This window comes from Cottoperca gobio, chromosome 11, assembly GCF_900634415.1.
Source record: "Cottoperca gobio chromosome 11, fCotGob3.1, whole genome shotgun sequence".
NCBI lineage: Eukaryota > Metazoa > Chordata > Actinopteri > Perciformes > Bovichtidae > Cottoperca > Cottoperca gobio.
In genome coordinates, this window is record NC_041365.1 from 8,594,593 (window position 1) to 8,615,216 (window position 20,624).

Here is a 20,624-nt window from a genome sequence, read left to right on the forward strand (position 1 = left end):
ATATAATATTATAACAGAAATATTAATATATATATAGATAGATAAAATATATATTATATATCTATAAAATTAAATTATCTCTAATCTCTCTTATATATATATATAATCAATAACCTCATTCCAGTTCTAGTTTCTATCTATATAATATTAGAAACAAAGAAGCATGACTGGTCAGCTGGAAGACAACACAAGAGAAGAGGGGTGTCTGATAAAGGAAATGGGGGAGTAAAGGGAGAAGCAGAGAAACCAAACAACAGTGCATTAGAGAGCTACTGGCAGAGATAATGTTGGGATTTTAGAAAGAAAACGACAGAATGGGGGGAGAGTGATGGCTAATGAGGAAAAATGACACAGATAGACAGACGGAGAGAGAAGGGAAGCGAGAGGGAGAAAGTGAAAGAGGTGAGTGACTTGTTGGTAGAGCTTCGTTGGCTAACTGATGGAGGACCTGTCTGACACACACACACATTCAACCACACACACATACATTGTGTAGTGCATCGGTGACTTTGCAGCAAGGCTAAAGTTACTGATAGTATTTATATTTCATAGCCAAGGTCTATGGGATGTGGCTTTAGCAATACACAAACACACCCACGCACACCCACACAGAAATACACACAAAGTGTGTCCCTCCGTCTCTCTCTATACATTTTTCTTTCTCAAAAACACACATAGATCTCACACAGCCACACACTAATACCACAGGCGCCCACCTTTACAGTAAATCTTGTGGGTGATGGAGCCAGCACTCAGAGAAAAACACATTTATCGTGCACTCAGTATTGATGGAACTTTTCAGGGTATTTGGGTTTGAGTGAAAGAGTGAAACTTAAGGATAATATTAAGAATAATATTAAGAATAATATTAAGGATAATATTAAGGATAATATGCTGTACATCCAGGTGAATGTTTTTGTGACTCTTTTTTGTCACTGTGGTGAACCAAATGTATTGTATATCTTTAGCAATTCTGTATAAGAATTGAGTTAAAATGTTGTTTTTTGCAGGAGAGATCAGGGGTGGGGGGTGTATGGAAGGACACGATTGACATTATGTGTGTGTGTGTGTGTGTGTGTCTAAGTGGCGGAGGGGATGAAGAGGAGGGAGATCTATGATGCTTATTTTTATTTTTAACATATACGTTAACACCCATTTAACTGAACTACGCACAACTTAAAAAATACAATAAATTCATTCACCAGCTGTAGTGAATATACACATTTTACTGTAATCCCCGCCACTAAAAGAACACCAGGACATCATGCTAATACAATGGAGTATTATTAAAAGCGTGGTGCATTTAAATAGTGGTTCTTTCCATTCATTGTTCTTTTGATCTCTAAGGGGAAATTATTCAGGTGAAATAAATGCCCCTTTTGATTTCAAGTTGGTTTGACACTGGATATTTTTAAAAGATGGATTAGCAGTGTTTTATTCAAATAACTTTTTAAGTGTACAATAAATGCAGCAACATTTATAAATACACTTTGAAACAATTGATCTGATCTTTTAATCGCCATTTACTCGCTGTGTTATTTGAACTTCACATTGAAACTCAAGGAGAATAAAGGGCAAAGATATATCAAAACAATGCGCCATTGTCCCACCACTTTTAGAACTCACTGCATTAGTAGACTCAGCACTGTGACCTCATTATGACAATAAATTCAATGATGATGACACCCAAATGAGGCACACAAAGTTAATTTGTGCAGCAAAGCTCACCTCTCTATGTTTCATGGACTGTAATCAGAGCCTCACTACATCTATCAAGTAGAGAACAATGGCTAATGTGTTTAGTATGGCAGGAGCTGAACCAACAGAACAAATACACGTTTTCTAATCGATGTTTAGATAAAAGTCAGGTGTTGCTAGACTCATTTTGGAAGTTGAACAACCTGCCCTAGACATATACACTAAAGCATAGGTTCCCAAACTTTTAAAAAGAGCCACCTCGCCTAGATACTGCCTCTGCTGTTCCTCTGTAACGATAAATCCCACATTGATGTAGGAACATGTTTTAATTTACTTGCTATAAACGGCGCCACTCGGCGGCTCAACTGACGACTCCGACTCCTCTTCAGCATTGAAAGGTTTGTCTGACTGAACAGTCACTTGCCTCTCGAACGTTTTGTGGACCTTGGAGCCAATTTAAAATTCCAATCATTCTCCTTTAATGAACGACTGACGAGTCCGAATCTGGCTGCGTTTAGCTAACGCTTACGTTACTCGTTCCTGCTGTGCCAGACATCACATTTACTTGGTTTTAAGTTCAATACTTGGCCAGTTGGAGTGCAACTGTTCTTTCAGTCTTTCAGTGAGGCTCTTGCGTACCAACCAGGTGGAGCTCACTTACCACAGTTTTGGATTCACTGCACTATAGTTTGAAAAATCTAATATTTTCCTTTCCCTTGAACACAAAGGTGAAAATAAACCATGAGGGCAAATCCTTTGCATAGAAATATGTCACTTGCTTTAAGACTTGCTCATTAGACCTGAGTGACTGCAGGTGGAACATTACCTCAAGCAGGGAACAAGAAAATTGTCTCCCCATATTCTGGATTTATTATTAGTGATAAAACCGTTGAAATGTGACTTGCTAAATAAGTAGAAAAAGACAAACAGTCAGTGAATTGACTTAAGTGTAATAGATGCACAGGGTATTGCAACTTCTGCGTTCTTTACGTGACACACACTGGCCCAGAATGCATTTTTCCCATACACAATCAATGGAAAAGGAGCGGCTGTAAAATGGTGCGTCCATGATGGAGCACAACCCATGGAGCTGGTTCCTTGGTCTACAAACACATATGTGTCAAGACAAAGTGTACTAAAAAGTCTCTGCACTTATTTTCTTTGTTTGAGCCCCATCACATATAATTCATTGACTTTTCCTCATCTCTCTTTTTCTCTCACAGACACAGACACATGCTAAACTCTTACCCTTGTAGTTGATCTTGAATCCAATGGATCCGACACTCTCATCCGACTGTAGGTGAAGCCACATCTGGTGGGTCAAACTGACTATCAGGTCAGGAACAAAGCTACCTGATAGGCTGGAGCACAAAATACATCAATATTAAATCATTGCCATGATAATCACCATTATAAAAAGTATCATTTTCATCACTGCAATCATGGCGATAATGAAAATCTCAAGTGCTGTTATGAAAATGAAAAAAACTGCTGGAGCATACTGCGATGGAGATGAATGCTTTGATTTGGGTTGCTTTGGATATGCAGAATGCTGCCCCAGGAAAGCAAATGGCTCAGAGTACATTCACACTATGTAGCGATTTTTCAGCCTGCCAAAGCCTTTTAGGCATGAAAGTTAACAGTGATTGACTCCAGAGTGAATTGAAATCATCCACTTTGTGAAGGCTGTGCATCTGTTATCCTTTTGGGCACTGCAGAGCATTTTCAAAATTCAGAGACAGTTCATCTTTTTAACTGTTACACATAATGCAGACTTCTGGTTTATGATCTGACTAATTGCGACAAAGACGATAGAGGACGAAGTGTAAGAAAGAAAAAAAGTTATCAGAAGTTTTAACTCTGATCATTTAGAGTTTATGTGAAACATGTTAACTGTGTTGTGAAGCGTTTGATAGACTGACAATAACGCTGCTGTTCATGACGGCAGCTGGTCATTACGGAAACACATTGTGTGTTGCACACCTGCTTTATAAAATCATTAAAAGAAAATGCAAAAATGCTGTTAAGGCGGCACATTTTCTGAAAGTTATTACATTCATCTTTAAGGAGTTTATGTCACGACACTACTTTGGTAAAGCTGTTTTGTAGACATAATCTGCCTGGTACGACGGCAGACCCTGCTCTGTATGCATCTCGTCATTATAGCTCTAAGAAGACAACTTTACTTAAAATGCATGATTTTCAAGAAAGAAAGAAGTTTTGAATGTGTTTTTCATTTAACTACGTCTTTTAATTTGAAGTTTTTATTTTTTATTATAAGTTAATCAGTGATACTTGCCTTTTTACAAGCAGCTATTACACTGTAGATGTTGGCATTGTTACAGATGTGAAAATAATGATATAGCAAAGCATGTTTTTATGTCTAAGGTTTTTCTAGGAGGGTTTTGCAGTCTGCATTTGACACACACTATCCTAAGATGCTTGATTTGGATTGGGAAAACAAATATTGTCACAGGTCATAAGTAGGAGAATGCAAAAGGATAGTGTGTACTTACACTTGTAGTATAGCTGTAGGATCTCCCACCTCTCCTCCATCTCCTATGGTCAGAGTATCATAGGCTATCTCCAGGTCAAACTCTTCAAAGTTGATCTGGATTACCTAAAGTTCACACAGAAAAGCATAGACACACATATCAGTTTCAAGCCACTGCAAACTCAACTCACAACGGGTCAATCTGGGACATTAGAGACATCAGAGCCCTCCAGCATATGAGAATGTTTATTGAACCCAGTTAAAAGTTAAAATGATGTCGACATGTGCCTTAATATCTTCAACAGAGATGAACACATAAACTGTCTGGAAAAATAATTATTGTAAAATGATGACTTAATCTCACACAATAATTACAGCTTTATTCTCATAATATTACAACTTTTGTCTTAAATAATTCAAATTTTTGTAATGACATATTTCAACTTTTCTTTGTAATCTTGTTACTTTTTTATTGAAATTACAACTTTATTCCCCTAAAGTCACAGCTTTTTTTCTCAAAATATTTTGACTCTAGGTAAATAGCTGTGGTAAATGCATCGTAAAACAAATGCATTAGAAATGACATGAATGACGTCAACATGTATCTTTGAAGTGATATTGCCCTCCACTGACCTCGATCATATACAGGATATGCTCCATATCTGTTTTTATATATTTAGACTTTCAGCTTTGACCATATCAAAGACACGTTTCCCCTCTCGTGGCATTATACTTGACCAAAGGGGAATCAATGGAATTAATTTATGCATCACACAATGTGGTATGGTTTCATTCAGTGGTACAAGAAGAACTAGGACGAGACGAGAAACACTTTCTGCGCCGCACTCGAAGCTCGAAACTCGGTATCGGGGAATTACTAAACCAACATTTTCTGTTTCATCTCAGACCAGAGAGAAACACATTTGGCAAGAGCAGAAGAGAGAAAGGGAGAGAAAGGGGGGGGGAGGAAAAAGAGAGAGAAAGAAAAGACGAGGCGGAAATAAAGGAGGAGAGGAAATAGAGAGAAAGAAGAAGATGGAAGAAGCAACAAAGAGAATCGCTGGGTAATAATGAGCACACCTTTGATGCTAGCAATGTGCAATGTTTCAAACTAGAATTCTGACTTGACCCTCAGGGGAGACTAAAACCTAACTCTGCCTTTCCTTCCTCCTCTTCCTCTTTCCTTGTGGGGAATTTACAGATTTCCAGATTCAATATTCTGCTTCAAAAACATCCAAAAACATCATCCAGGTCTGAGTCTCCTCTATGCTGGCATGTTAACAGTCAGCATATTTACTTGCGTATCAATATCTTCTTATTACTGAGCATCTGTTTTTGTAGTCTGTATTCAAACATTCTGTTTGAGTCAGGCAACATAAATATAGTTATACTTTTCCCCCTTCACTATCTGCAACCTGGACACATGAAGTATACACAGCGTTTCCTCACTATGACCATTACATCTATGAAGGAAAACAGTGGCCATGCCTTTCCACTCACCTGCTGTTTAACTGCTAATATGTTGGCAATGCCGCCTGATTTGCTTTTGTTTACGGGTACATTTGAATTTCTTTCACACCAAGAAGCTCAGTTAATTCTTGATTTAGCTTGTGGCAGCAGAAGAAGACTTCCTTTTTGTATATCATTACCGAAATCAAATCAAGCAAGCAAGCTGGAAAGCACCATCACTTGGATATGACCACAACGGAGTTAAATGAGGTGGGCTACCAAGATGAAGCCCATTGCTCACAATGCTGACTCAGCCTTATCGGCATGTAAAGGGGATTGGATTAAAGCACCACCTACAAACCTGCTAAACTCTGGCAGGCACACACACGCCTGACTCAGACACACCGGCGCTCAAGCACACATTGACAAAAAAACAAACCTCGCACACGGAAACACACTCACTTATACAGACAGGAACGGCTTTGTGGAGATTAATGTGTCTATTTCTGTGATTACAGAGTCACCATTTTCACACTCATCACAATACTTATACCGGCCCAAAGCGGGCTTTCAATACAACAGCAAGTCTGAGAGTAAATAAGGTTCACCGGTATGTGTGGAGAATGTGCATAATGTAGATCATTTACATATTCTATCCAAAGGCAAGACCAGATGCTACATTTAAAGGGTTAATCGTTATGAGTAGCATAGGGAAAATACCATGTTGCATACATTTTAAGGTTGCACTTTTTTTTTAATAACCAGCTCAATTCAATTATATGTTTAGTATGTTAAAAAGTGATGAACTGGTCGGCTTTCATACTGACTTTAGTTTTTTTGGCTCATCACAAATAAAAAGTTCATTAATTTGAAAAGATAATATACGTCATGCCATAAAACAAATCCCTCTGGACTTTTACGTACTTCATGGCTTCATAAATGTAGTTTTTACAACAGCTTTGGATTTACTGAAGAACTTCAGACTTGTGCTTTAATGCTGGAAAATATTATATTGGCCTATAACAACAAAGATAGAGCCTTGAAAAAGTTTTGCGGATTAAATAAAATTAAAGGGGAGCCGTTACTGGGTGAGTAGTATATGATGGGAACTGCTAGAAATAATGGCTGTTAGATGCTTATTCAGTTGGATGTGTAATGGAGACCATCCGGCCTTCTTTGTGTCAGTAAACGTCCAAGCAGCGTATAAAGACAGAGGAGGGTTTGTGTGTTCCGACGTCGGAAACGCGTCCGTCTATCTCCTTGTATACGTCCTTTACAGAACACCCTAATGCCACATCAGCACTGTTCACACAGCATTACACACAGCTGGGATATAACTACATTACACTGTGCCCATATGTGTGAGTGTGTGTGTGTGTGTGTGTGTGTGTGTGTGTGTGTGTGTGTGTGTGTGTGTGTAAGAATGTGACACTGTACTGAAGTCAACTCAGATTTGAACCTCATTACTGAGAGCGTGTTTTTGTGTGCGTTCTGTATCTCATTCAGTGTAGTGTGTGTGTGTGTGTGTGTGTGTGTGTGTGTGTGTGTGTGTGTGTGTGTGTGTGTGTGTGTGTGCGTGCGATAGATGAAACTGAACACTCCACATTATTCACCTCTCCTCTAATAGGTTGTTGTTCATAGAAACATCCATCTCTCTCTCTCCCTCCATCCTTCTTCTATCTTCCCCTCTCTCTCTTGCTGTCACCCTCTCAGTCTCTCTCTTTCTAATTGGCTGCTGCATTCCCTCTTTCCATTCATCTATGGCTTCTAGCCAATGAGGCGACAGAATTGAATTTCTGCTTGATAAAGCACTTCCTTTGGTTGTCGTGGAGACAATGAGTTGGGGGGAGGCTCCTCCTTACCCATACCATAATAAGATATAGGGATACTTTAAAGATACAGGTACTGCAGGAATATCTGACACACCTGGCAAGTGAAACAGTCAGTGATGCAAAGAGGGCGCAGACAGGGCCAGTGAATAATAAATTGTCTGTGGCAGTCTTACAGTAAACCCAATGCCACTCGCTCCCCTTGATCATGCTTCTGCCTAGGCGGTATAAATTACACCATTGTGAGAAGACCCAGGCTTTAGCTGATGAAGACTGATGGCCAGAGCCCTAACAACTTAATGTTTCCCCCATACGTCTGTGTCATTGAGCTCAATCCACCGGGTGTCTTCTTTTTAAATACCAACTCTGAACAGAAACTAGTGATACAAGACTATGTATGTCTTGTACTGTTGCTATGCAACAACTGTACTGAAAATGCATTTGAATCACAGTGTTCCTTTGTTAATGCTACATGTTTTAACAGAAGATGCAGAAGCATGCCATTTTAATGACTAACAGCAAGTAAAAGAAGCCAGTGCAATGATTTGTTTTGTCTTTTGAATTCTGCCTCATGGTTTCAGTGTGTACGTCTGCTTTATGTAAGACTACAGGGCATCACTGAAATGACTGTAAACAAGTATATAGAAAGCCTACCTAAAAGTGGAACTTTCCCTTCTTCCTGAGTGCCCTTGCATGACATTTCCTCGGTCATCGTGGGGATAACTAAATATGCAGCATGGCAGCACTGCAGCAGCCTCCTATATCCATGAGTTGTGCATTATACTGTGCATGCAAATGTATATGAAGTGCTGTCAATTTATATGGCAGCTTAAACTAGCATTTGCATGTTCACTAATACAGCTGGACACAGCAACAAAACAGCTGACTCTTACAGTAGACTTGTTGCAACAATTGTAATCTTATCTTATGCATCATAAACAGATGGTATGAAGAAAGCGCTTTGTAGGTATCGTAGAAGATGAGAACATGGGAAGAGCAAAAGAAGAAACTAAATGATGTGGAAAATGAAGAAAAGACAATTGTACAGTAAGATCTGTTTTCTGAGAGAAGCGAGGAGAAGACAAGAGGAAAGAAGAGAGGAGAGAAGTATAGTAATGGCCATCCCGTCATGCCATCCCCAAGGTTAAATGAGAACAGGAGAGAATGAATTGGCTCTAAAGGCTCATTCTGCCAAAACTAAATGAAGCAATAACATCAGAGAGCTATAGAACCCTATTAACACTTAACCTGAGAGAGAGCGAGCAATGAGGTGGGCAGAGAGGGATAGAGGGAATGTGGCTGATACAGAGAGAAGAGAGGGTGTGCACTAGAAAGTGTGTGTCTCTCTACCTCCAGACTACGAGAAGGAGACAGTGAGAAATGTAGAATATGTATGGGAATGGGTGCAATGGAGAGAGTGATACGAGTCCCCTCCTCCCCCTCCCCCTCCTCCTCCTCCCTTGTCCGTACTCTCTATTTCTCCATAGTAATTTGCTGGTTTCAGGCTGAGCTCTTTAATGAAGAATCTGGGTAATTCTGAGGACAGTGCCTTTGGGAGTGAAGGGTGTAGTGTAAAAAAGAGAAAACAAGGATGATACAAGAGGGAAGAGCGAAAGGGAGTAAAGTATGAAATAGGGAGAGGAGTGTACAAGAAGTGATGTTCTGCTTGTGGGAGAGGACAGTTTAGTTGGGACTATTCCTCTACTCTGATGTGTTGTAGTGTTTGCCCCTTGACACTCGTCCCCCCATCTGTATCTCGTTGCCTTCTCTGCTCAAGATATCCACTGACCACTCACCTGCCTACTAAACTGCCCCTCATTCAGCCTCCTGACTGAGGACAGCGTTTTACTAAACTAAAGTCCCTAAACTAAACTATGCATGTTTGCAACCTTGAAATGAATCATCAAAGTCAACATTGTGATGTATGGTAAAGCCATTTATGTGATTTATTTTTTCAATATATGAAAAGCCTCTATAATATCTAAGCAGCCATGTTTTCATGGAATTGGCTTTGTTACACTACAGCTCTTCTCAGAATAATAATACTTGGATTGCTCCTTTAAATCATAATGCATGTCACTGAAGTTTTTTCTAAACTTCAAAACGTCTTATTTTTGAAAAAGTATATTTTCAAATTGATTGATTAATGCTATTGGCTTCACCAACTTTAAAGCATATTCTTTAAATTCTGCCAAATATCTAAAAGTAAAGTTTTGACACTTATCTGACGGCACAAAGACAAGTCTGATAGTACGGAAGATGAGCAAGATCCACATTTACATATTGAGGCTTGGGTTTCTTTATGATATAAATAATATGAATGCTCTCGTATGTGCCTCATCACAGGTGTCCCGCATTAATAAAACAACTTGACAACTGAAAAACGAATAAAAATGGGAAATGATTTGAAGTTATACTAAATGATTTGTCACTATTTGTCATGCTCATCACTTTCTCTTGCTTTGTAACTTCACATGGCTCTTTAAATGGGCTTACTATAATAATAATAAGCCTCCATTCCTCTGTCTTATACCATTTCTAAAGTATAAGTCTAACTGATGAATGTAACCACCATTTGCAGATGCTTTCATGTCAGCTGTTTAACTGTTTAAGATGACATATTAAGCATTTTGTGAAAGTAAATGAGGAAAAGGGGGATGATCGACTGCATTCGAAACAGGGTCTGTTTGGTTCATAAGGCATGTGTCTTAGCCCCTCAGGCACTGCGTTTGTTCTAAATGGATGTCCGTCCTCTTAAGGTCAGGAGCTGTACATATTGACAGACCCGTGAAACGCTTAAGTTTGATGTACATTGTGCATGACATATTGTATATATGTAGTGTAATAAAAGACATGCATGATTCAGTATGGTGCGTGACATATGTGGTGCAGTATGGTGCATGACATGTGCATGAAATAAAATGGAACATTACAGTACATGATGGGGTACTTTCTGTAAATCCTTTAAAGATAAGGGGCTATAAAAATGACTTCAGTTGGTCTGATCTTCATTTGGGTCAATGTGTTCAGTAATGTCCGGAATCATGCATAATACATACACATTCATTTTCAACTTCTTGCACATAACACACACGCACACACACACACACATAACATACACGCACACACACACGCACACAGACACACACACAAACACACATGAACACCCCACAGGGTGCAGAAGGGTATTAGTACTTTAGCCTTCAACAGTCACATACACATTGTAGCCTTCAACAGAGAATGTATTGCTCCAGGCCATAAACCAAAGGCCTTGGGCTGTGACAGGGAGAGTTGTGTGTGAGAGTAGTGGGGAGGGAAAAAGAGACAAAGGTTTCGAGCCAGAGCAAAGCAGCAATATGTATGTGTGAGTGTGTGAGTGTGTGTGTGTGTGTATGTATATTTATGTGGGTGTTAAAAGAGCTACTGTGTTTATTTGAGCACATATGTATATTAAAGTGTATCTGTGCATTAGTGTGTGTGTGTGTGTGTGTGTGTGTGTGTGTGTGTGTGTGTGTGTGTGTGTGTGTCTATGGTGCTGACGCAGGTGTTGCTATTGACGACCGAGCGGTCACCACAATGACCCTGAGTGGAATAAGGAAGTGTCTCCTGAATACCAATCAGATTTCTCCTGGGACATAAAGCAACCAATCCCAGCTATCCGTCTAACCTCCAGCCTATCGTCTGCCCCTTTGCAGGATTAACTAATCATACAGAATTAGACACTGATATGCTCTGACTAGCATATTATTTACAGTACCTCCAACATGAATTATGATTTCAATTATGTAAAATGCCTATAAGGACTGCTGTACATTGAATACATACAATTCAAATGGAGCACAGTCTGCAAGGTAGTTCAACTGTAGTTCAGGCAGACACACTCAAACATGATATACTGTACTCACTATATCACAACGTATATCACTTTCTACAAAAGTCAAACTTTAAGACTCTTGCTCTGTCAAAGCTTCAGTTGCTTATTTAACATTTCATGAGCCCAACATTAACCTGTAAACTTTAAAGGTTTTCAATACGGAATTCAGAGCATATCTATGATTGAGGGCTTGCCTCCACATGACTCTCAACATGGCTACAGCTGAGCTTGCGGCTAGCAGCTAACAGTGCTAACAGCAAAAACAGTGTTAACAACGGCATCTGTGCTGACAGAGGTAACAGTGTCAACCGGAGGGTGGGTTACACTTCTGTGACAAGGTGGTTCTCAGCAGTTACTAGCCATTAGCTAGCCATTAACTAGCCATACTTTGGGACTTACATGCACATGCGGCCGGACTGACTACGTAAACAAAGCAGAAGAAAACTCAAATTAACAAAATAATTACATCCGCTAAGTGTATTTCACTGATGTTTCTGACCGCGATCTCTTCCATTACCCAGACTGTATTGCACCAGTGTTTCTGTATTTGCATGGCTATACAAGTCACACATGATATCTGTGATACAATGAATGGACCAAATGGTAATATTCTATTTAGTTCCACAATTATAAATAGCAAAGTGTCTTAATTAATAACAACCATTTGAATTTAAACATAGAGACAAAGAGGGCGAGAGTGAAAGATATTTACCTTATTGGGATTTGAAGCAGTAATTATCCACACACACTGAGCATTACTCTCATATTGAATTGGGAAGTTAGGAGATGTGAAGGTTCCTGACGGCCCTTGAAGACTACTGCCACATGTCTTTACTGTGAAGAGAAAAAAACATAATGTCATTGTTATTAGTAGCAACTGTATAATCTGTAGTGGTATTAGCAACAACTATTGTGTACTATTGATTCACAGCAGTACAACAGAGAGACAATTACCTTTATAATTAAGCCATTAGGTTTATGCTTAGCCACACTCTCAGAACAAATCCAACAGCAAAATATAGCATAGCTTGTGGATCAAAGCAGTAGTGTAGTAAATACAAATACAAGTGATGCTAATACTATGCTAAGAATGTGGTGACGGAAAGTGAAGAGAAGAGAACAGAACAGAGCAGTGCAGTGCATACAAGAACAGAAAGAGGAACAGAAGGTCAAAAAGATGTTATTGATACTGTCAGCGACATCTCCCTGGATAGAAGTACTTAATTGGAAGCTATTGGCTGTGAAATACCACAGGATTAGCTGGTATTGACTGATACAGACACTCACCAGCAATTTACTCTCAAAATCTATTGAAAGTCAACAACTTCAAACTGCTAGCTGGGTAAGAATTATATTCCATTTTAAAAAGAAGAAGAAGAAGAAGAAGAAGAAGAAGAAGAAGAAGAAGAAGAAGAAGAAGAAGAAGAAGAAGAAGAAGAACAACAACAACAACAACAACAACAACAACAAAAAGTGCAGCTATTGAAAACGCATACATTATATATCACAGGATGATGTAACAATGGCGTTCGTCGATTTGAGCAATGAAGCTAGATTTGATCAGTTGTGTAAGAGTGTACACGCATGCAGTGTGAGTAGAGGGTGTCCACAGAATCCAGAGGAGCATGCTATCTCTGTCTGTCAACATAAAGTCATACACATTTACAAACACTAAGTAGGGATGTTAAAAATGACACATGGCAGTTGTTTGATAAACCAACCAAGCCTCTATTAGGCTGAGTGTTCTGACTGGATGTGATAGAGGGGCTGCTTGTATGTCCTTGGGTCGTCCTGTTAGAGTTGGGAGGTAATTTTCTGGTTGGTTTGAAGCAGTGTTTGTTCCTTAATTAGTTTGTTCAGCGGTAGGCCGTGAGAACACGTACAGTTAACAGTGGCGCGCGCACACACACACGCACATGCACATGCACATGCACACGCACACACAGATGTTTATTTGGTCACATTTTTACAAACAAGCACATGTGCACATGCATTGACACGTACTGTGCAGTCAAGAAACACATAATGCAAAATAACAGCCTTGCACAAGTTGAGCGGTGTCACAGCCGACTTCCGTGTGAAAGAACACTTACAAGGACATGCATCCAGACATAATTCACACACATACTTGCCATGCATACACAGTTCACCACAATGCAACTTTAAAGCACCAACACAAACACACTACTGTGACTTAGTGGAAAGATTGAAGGCAAAGGACAAGTAAAAGAATCTGAGCAGTTGTGTTTGTTTGTCTATGTAATGGGGTGTGTCGGTGTAGTGCTGTGAGAGTGTCAGAACAAGTACAAGACCCCCTTAGAGAAAACCGTATACCTCTCTTGTCAGTCGCTCTGTCTGCGTCTGTGTGTTTCCCTGTCTCTCTGTATTCTGGATCTCTGCCCGAGTTCCCCCTGACTGAACCCAGTTGATGCTCTTTTCTATAATTCTCAATGCGTCTTCAGTTGACCTTCTCTTTTGTTCAGCTCACTGCAATTTATAAAGTGATAGATACATACAGATGAAGTGTGTGTGTGTGTGTTTGTGTTGCACATGAAAAATGACTTATCTGCATGTGTGTGTGTGTGTGTGTGTACGTATTTGTATGCGTGTGCGTTGACAGCTCAATCAGCGTGGCCTGAACGAATGGCGATCCCATCACCGTGCCAACAGCAGAGTGGGCCCGGTGCTGCTATAGCGATAGTGCGGAGAGAGTTATCACCAAAATTACCAGTGGAGCTAACATCCCATAATTTATATTATTACGCCCGTATCTCTCTGTCTTTTTCGCCGCACCTTTTATTCACGCTGTCTTGGTCCCCGTATCAGCCATTGTATGTGCTTCATGATTTACAGTACACATTATCATTTGTTCTTTACGTCTCTCTATCTCTTTTGTATCCCTCTATATTCTTTCTGTCCCCTTCAGCTTGTATCTTCTGTATGTTTTACTCATCAGAAGTGGATTGATTTAGTTTTTTTTTTTTAAGTATTAAGTAAGTATTTATTTGAGTAGTTCCATTGTATGCTACTTTATAATTCTACCCCACTACTTTACAATTAATAATAATAATTCACAACCCTTTAGCTGACCACTATAGTTACTTTTTATAGACAAACATCAGTTTATAAAATGTGATGTGTATCTACATACAATATATACTGGCTAAAAGACACCACGAAAAAACTCTGTAGAGGTGCACATATTGGTCATTTGATCCAATGTTAGTAATAAAAACACAGTGTGAAGGGTTAAGTGAGATTCTGAATGAATAACTTTTATAGCCTCTGTGTCCTGCCGTCTTTCTCTCCTCTCTCTCTCTCTCTCTCTCTCTCTCTCTCTCTCTCTCTCTCTCTCTCTCTCTCTCTCTCTCTCTCTCTCTCTCTCTCTCTCTCTCTCCCTCTCTCTCTCTCTCTCTCCCTCTCTCTCTCTCTCTCTCTCTCTCTCTCTCATCATTATTTATACTGGCACACAGTATAGAGGCTTGAAGCCAAAAGGGCCACACTATCATTGAAGTGATAATGAATTCTAGATCAAATTAAAAATTTTTGATGAGGTCTATCTGGTACTAAAAGCATATTGTTGGAATCACCAACTAGATTAACGGAATGCTTTAGACAGGAACTGCAGTGTGTGTGCATGTGTAACAATTTAGCCTTTTTTGAGTTTTATATATTCATATCAACTGGATTTCCCCCGGATTCTCAATTTCTCTCTCTCACTCGAACACACACACAAACTTGGACACTCATATAAACTGTTGGACCAAAGTTAATGATGTTTCAGGCAAGGATCACATTGCCAAAGCCGATAGTGTAGCTCCATTGCCCTTGCTCACAGGTCTCCAAAGTTTTGTATTATGGCTTCAGAGCATAACTGACGCATCCCTTAAGAACTAGGCTGACTTTTTGAGTCAGAATTTTTAACGCTGTTCAGCTTCACAATGTTTTGACTTGGTTCTCCATTCTGGCATAACAGCAACTCATACTAGTTTCCTTCGCTCTGATCTCTGCCTTACACTCAAGGCCTATAACTGCTGCTTTCTCAGCAGGATGCCCTTTGAGGTTTTTGAGTCGTCCCCTCAGTGGAGGGCTCAGGTTCAATCATCCATACAGCAATACCTGCTGAAGCATACCAAGGACACTTAACCCCTACCTGTTTCAGATTATCTGCCTGACCCTGCACCCCGACCACAAAGCATAAACAGAATTGGGGGTGAGGTAAAGCAAATAGAAAATGAAATCGAATCATACGGATGAGTTTTCAAAAGTACACAATTCAGGGGCTTATTTGAAAATGGCATGCTACTCGACCGGCAACGTCCTCTCGGAACAAATACATCTTTGGTCTCAGGTCTAACTTGTACACTTTCACCAATACATTACTCTTGGTTTGGCTTATGCCTCGTATCAAATAAACGTTATCCAGTGGGAACGCATTCTAGCTATCCACGTGTGTACTGTGTAGTTTATAAACTCAAGAATCAATCAATAGAGTGCTTTGATGACATTGTACATAATCCACCACAAAATGCCTCCAAGCTAAGTGTGAGGTGATTTTGTTTTAATGGTTAACTTCCTTATGGTGGTCATTTCTATATCAAAGGAACTTTATGATTAAAGTACATTCATTATTAACGGATCGTCCCCCCCTCCCCCCCCAAAAAAAAGGTTTCTCATTTAAATAACTTTGACAAGGATGAAGTGTAACCAACTAGACAGGTAAGCTAACATGGAAACCTCAAAAGATGATTTTGACAGGAAAGGTTAGGGGGCATCTTCTATGTTCATGTCAATAACAAGGATGCAAATATTACTTGTCAGGCTATCAGGTTACATTTTTATTAAAGGTACCTTTTGCGTGGAGCCTGTTTGACAGTTGTTACATGGTACAAGCAAGTCTAGTAAATTGGAATATTTTTTTTTGTGAAAACTTGTTCTCATGTTCACAATGAGCATGATCACTATGCTGAGTCGGATAAGAGATCAGAAGCTTCTGCTTGAAGGCCGAACTGGCTGTTTTAACAGGCTGCCTTCATGAGCCAATAGACTGACCAATGGACGCAGAGAATGATTGATGACATCATTAAGCTGGCACACAGCGTTACAATGGCCCATGCTCTAGTCAGAACTTTAATAGGAACAGAGACACGCACACGCACACGCACACACACAGTCATTTAGTGTAGTTGTAGTGTGTTGTACAGTGCCTCTACACTGAAGTGTTTTATTCTTTGTTTCTTTCCTGTTTGAAGTCAATATATGTGCATGTGTGTGTGTGTATTGGGTTGACATATAGCACCCTTCGTTGCATCAGTATCAACTGAACTCCCCTGGAGAACACACACACAGACAGGAGAGAGTTGGCTTTGCGGCCTTGCCATCTGTCCATTAATCAAGGTGCCACATGGACACATCTCTCTCTCTCTCTGTCTCTCTCTCCCTCTCCCTCTCCTCTCTCTCTCTCCCTCTCTCTCTCTCTCTCTCTCTCTCTCTCTCTCTCTCTCTCTCTCTCTCTCTCTCTCTCTCTCTCTCCATGTTGTGCCTTAGAAAATACAATAAAAAAAATTATGAATTTGAATTGTGATGATCAAGGGTTAAATGTGTATATTTATCTTTGTTTTAGGCACTTTATTTTAAAGTAATTGTACAAACAAAATAAATCTCTTTCTCACTCTTTCTCCTTCTCCCACTCTCTCCCTCTCTCTCGCTCTCTCTCTCTCTCTCTCGCGCTCTCTCTCTCTCTTTCTCCCTCTCTCGCCCTTTCTCGCTCGCTCTCTCTCTCTCGCTCTCTCTCTCTCTCTCTCTTTCTCCCTCTCTCTCTCTCTCCTTCTCCCTCCCGCTCTCTCTCGCGCTCTCTCTCTCTCGCGCTCTCTCTCCTTCTCCCTCTCTCTCTTCTTCTCCCTCTCTCTCTCCTTCTCTCTCTCTCTCTCTCCCTACCATGAAGTGTTGTATGAGTGAACAGAAGGCAGTTTTTTGTAGTTTATTTGTATTTAGTTGTGTAATTGTTTTATTGTCTTTAATAAAGGGATTACACCTCTGTCTTTCTCGGCATGTGTCTCTTTCTATTGGTTCACTGTTGTGATATAAAGGGCACATTTTGAAGACACATTGCACTTTGTTTTTATTTTCCAAACGACACATTTAGCTGTATTTAAGTGTTTTGACAGAGGTGACCCTTTATTAAGTCAGCTGGCTTGATGCTTCCTGACAGATTGCCTCTCTCTCAATGTTATTCATGAGTTCCCACTTTAGCTATTGGCTGGTCTGGATGTAAAGGTCAAATATGAGTTGTGTTCAGCGAGACACAGCCTTTCTCTCATTCTATTTTTGTTCAACAGAGTGAAAAAAAGTAGGCTAAATAAGGATATTGCGTTAAAGAACATGTTTTCTCAACAGATATCAGATGAACATGTAATATAAGACAATTATAGCTGCTCTGCTCTCACACACCAGCTTACCTGTTGAACTCGTTCCAAAATTGTATTTATTTCCATGCAGCCGTGAAGCCAGCGGAGGTGTAAACAGAGGCACACAGCCATTTTTCATTGGGATCAAGTACATATTTCTGCTCTTGCGTCTGTTTGGTAATTCCAGAGCTTAAAATGAACACGCTTGTGCCAAGGTGGGCGATGTGGTGCTGCTCAGCTTGTGTTTGTGCAGATGCAGCACTTTTATATTGTTGGCTTGCACATTTCGGAATAAAATTGCGCTGGCATTTCCATCAGCTCAGACCACCTCTTCAAACACACTGAAGCAGGTACCTTAATTACTATTTTCTATCATAATAGGTATTTAACCTTCTGTATTTTTCCACACACTTAAGTGGTAATACACACAGGTCCCATGTTTATTCAGTGCAAAGTGTTAGCCTAACTGGACAATTCTCTGTTTCCTAAAAAACAAACGTGTGGTTTGCAGCATTATGCTATGAACAGGAATTCCTGGGTCTCTCTTTAACTTTAAAAGATTAAAACAGGTTTTGTAGGCAATTCTCGGTGCTGTTTGATCATAGTACGTTTCTTTCTTACAGGCCAAACACTGCTGCTTAAACAGAAGATGAGATGAGCTGACCGTCACCTTATCTGCTGATACTAGTAAATCGTTTTGCTGTGTATGCCACTATGCTTCACAAAATTGCATACATGAACTTGCATTGAGTGAAAGATGCCTAGAATATCCCTACACTTCTTGATTGGACATGTGTACACAATGTCAATAACTCATCCTGGTTGCTGAGGCAAAGAAAGCAGACAATGAGGAAATTAATGATAAGAACCACGGACCACTTCTAGACGACAGCGACGTTTATTCTACTCACAGTCTATTAGCTTTAGACTAGCCACTCTCTTCTGCCTCTGAGGCATTTTTATTTTCAGAATATCATTATTGAATTTTTGTCCTTAAAGGGACATTTTTGTGAACAGGTTTAAAAATAGAGCAGTTGTCTCTATATTGTTTTCTATGCTTTTCAGCTGAGCCACCACCACCGCACCACACTATTTCAAGCTTTAAATGTATACTTGCAATGTTTGCAGTTGCATAGTATTGTGGGTTTGTCTTTTTTTGTTTTCTCTTTTAAGTGATCTTGACATATAGCTCAAATAAAGCCTCGACATTGTTGTCTAAGAGATATGATTCCAGTGTTTCACGTATCTTGTCCTTCAAGTAACCTCAATGTGGTTACCCTGGGATTTATGGGATTTTTGAAGATGGATGTCTTTCTGTTTCAAAAAGTAGGACAGAGATACACTGCAAAAACAATGGCACTCAGCACCATTTGCATGAGCAGTAAACACCAACAAAATATGTTCTTTTCCAACAATAGTGTCTAAACAAGCATGAATTGTGGATACTTTAATACCATTCATGGTTAATCGGTGTATTTGTCAACTGTGAACAATGCATATCATGAATAGTTTTTCCTACAGTTTGACTTTAGTTGAGTGAAGCAGTTTGTACGAGGTGGCCGTGCTGGAGTAACAGTGCCCTCCGTGGTGAGATGCTTAAAATAACAAAGATCAACTAGCACAGTCACTAGTTACTTAGCAACAACCACGGAGCAGGCTGCTGCACTTTGTAATGGTTTTGTCAAAAAGTTGCTCACTGCACAGTTGCCTGTGCTGGGAATACCAGCAACTGTGTTTTAAATTCAACAGAGCTTCAACAACTCAGCCCTGCTACTCAGAAGCTACAGTAGCTTGGCGTGTCTCACCCTGCCCACACACATTTCCTACAAAGATCCCTGCAGACCGAGGGCAAATGGCTCGATCTCCCAGTGATAGAGGTCATTCTTCTTTCAGGGGACCATTCACCGCTTCAGGGGAAAACATCAGTGACTTTTAATGTCACTTGCAGTCTCCCTTCGGGGAGGCTTAGCCCATCATCCCATGCAGGTAAATGTGAGACTTGATTGGCTTAATGTCAGTCGCTATATTTAATTGCTCATTATAACACATTTGGCGATGATGACTCCCTAACAGCCATTAACAATCTTAAAGAGCCAATCTAAGGGTATCAGCACTATAATATCTCTGATAATGAGTTGGATAATAAGGTTGATTGGCAGGGACCAATTAGAGCCCAAGTGAGACAGTCACATGCTAACTGCATTGGCCAGGTTATATCCTGCCATCTTACAAGGATCTGTGCTGTCATGCTAACAAAGAACTTAATGAAGGTCAGTCCCCCTGTGTGTCTGGTTCACAAGAGAAACCGGGGCTGGCAGTCAAGGCTTGTGGTTAGACTGCGTCCTTTAACCAGACGGCATGAGTGCAGGATCCATGGATGGCAGGCATCTGCCCTGCTCACAGCTCCCTGACCAATATTCTGGGTAGCTTTTCATTATGCTAACTAATGTTTCCTCGCTTCTTCTCCAGAGACCCGGGAATCGTTTCTCCTCCACCATCACGGAGGATCTTCCATTCCTTAAATGCACCTCAAGGAAATGAGGAGTGAGGAGAGAGGACCTTAGTGCGAGGAAACATAGGAGTATCCTACACGGAAGTCTTTTATGAAGTGGCGTGATGCGTACATGCCGCAATTTAAATCCGTTGTCTACACTAAGGTTTAGCTGGTGTCTTGTGATGGATATGGTGAGTTTCAATTTTTACAGAGGCTGTAATTTAAGCAGAAAGATTAGGTGTGACATTTCCTCTTCTCCTTCTGTTACCCTGCCCTCACTTCCTCCACTTTGTTCTCCGTTGCAGTCCTATATCTCAGTGATTATTAGTTAGGTGTTGAAGCTCTCTCTCTTAAACGCACACAGACCCACACCCAGTGA

At 40.1% G+C, this 20,624-nt stretch overlaps 1 protein-coding gene across 1 annotated transcript in view; it reads right to left on the minus strand.

Annotated features, from left to right (window-relative positions):
- Nucleotides 1–20,624, minus strand: part of LOC115015839 (CUB and sushi domain-containing protein 3-like) — a 310,217-nt gene that overhangs the window by 87,068 nt on the left and 202,525 nt on the right. The window contains 3 exon segments of the mRNA XM_029443438.1: nt 2,947–3,059; nt 4,215–4,318; nt 12,057–12,178. Coding sequence (XP_029299298.1) covers nt 2,947–3,059; nt 4,215–4,318; nt 12,057–12,178 — 339 coding nt within the window.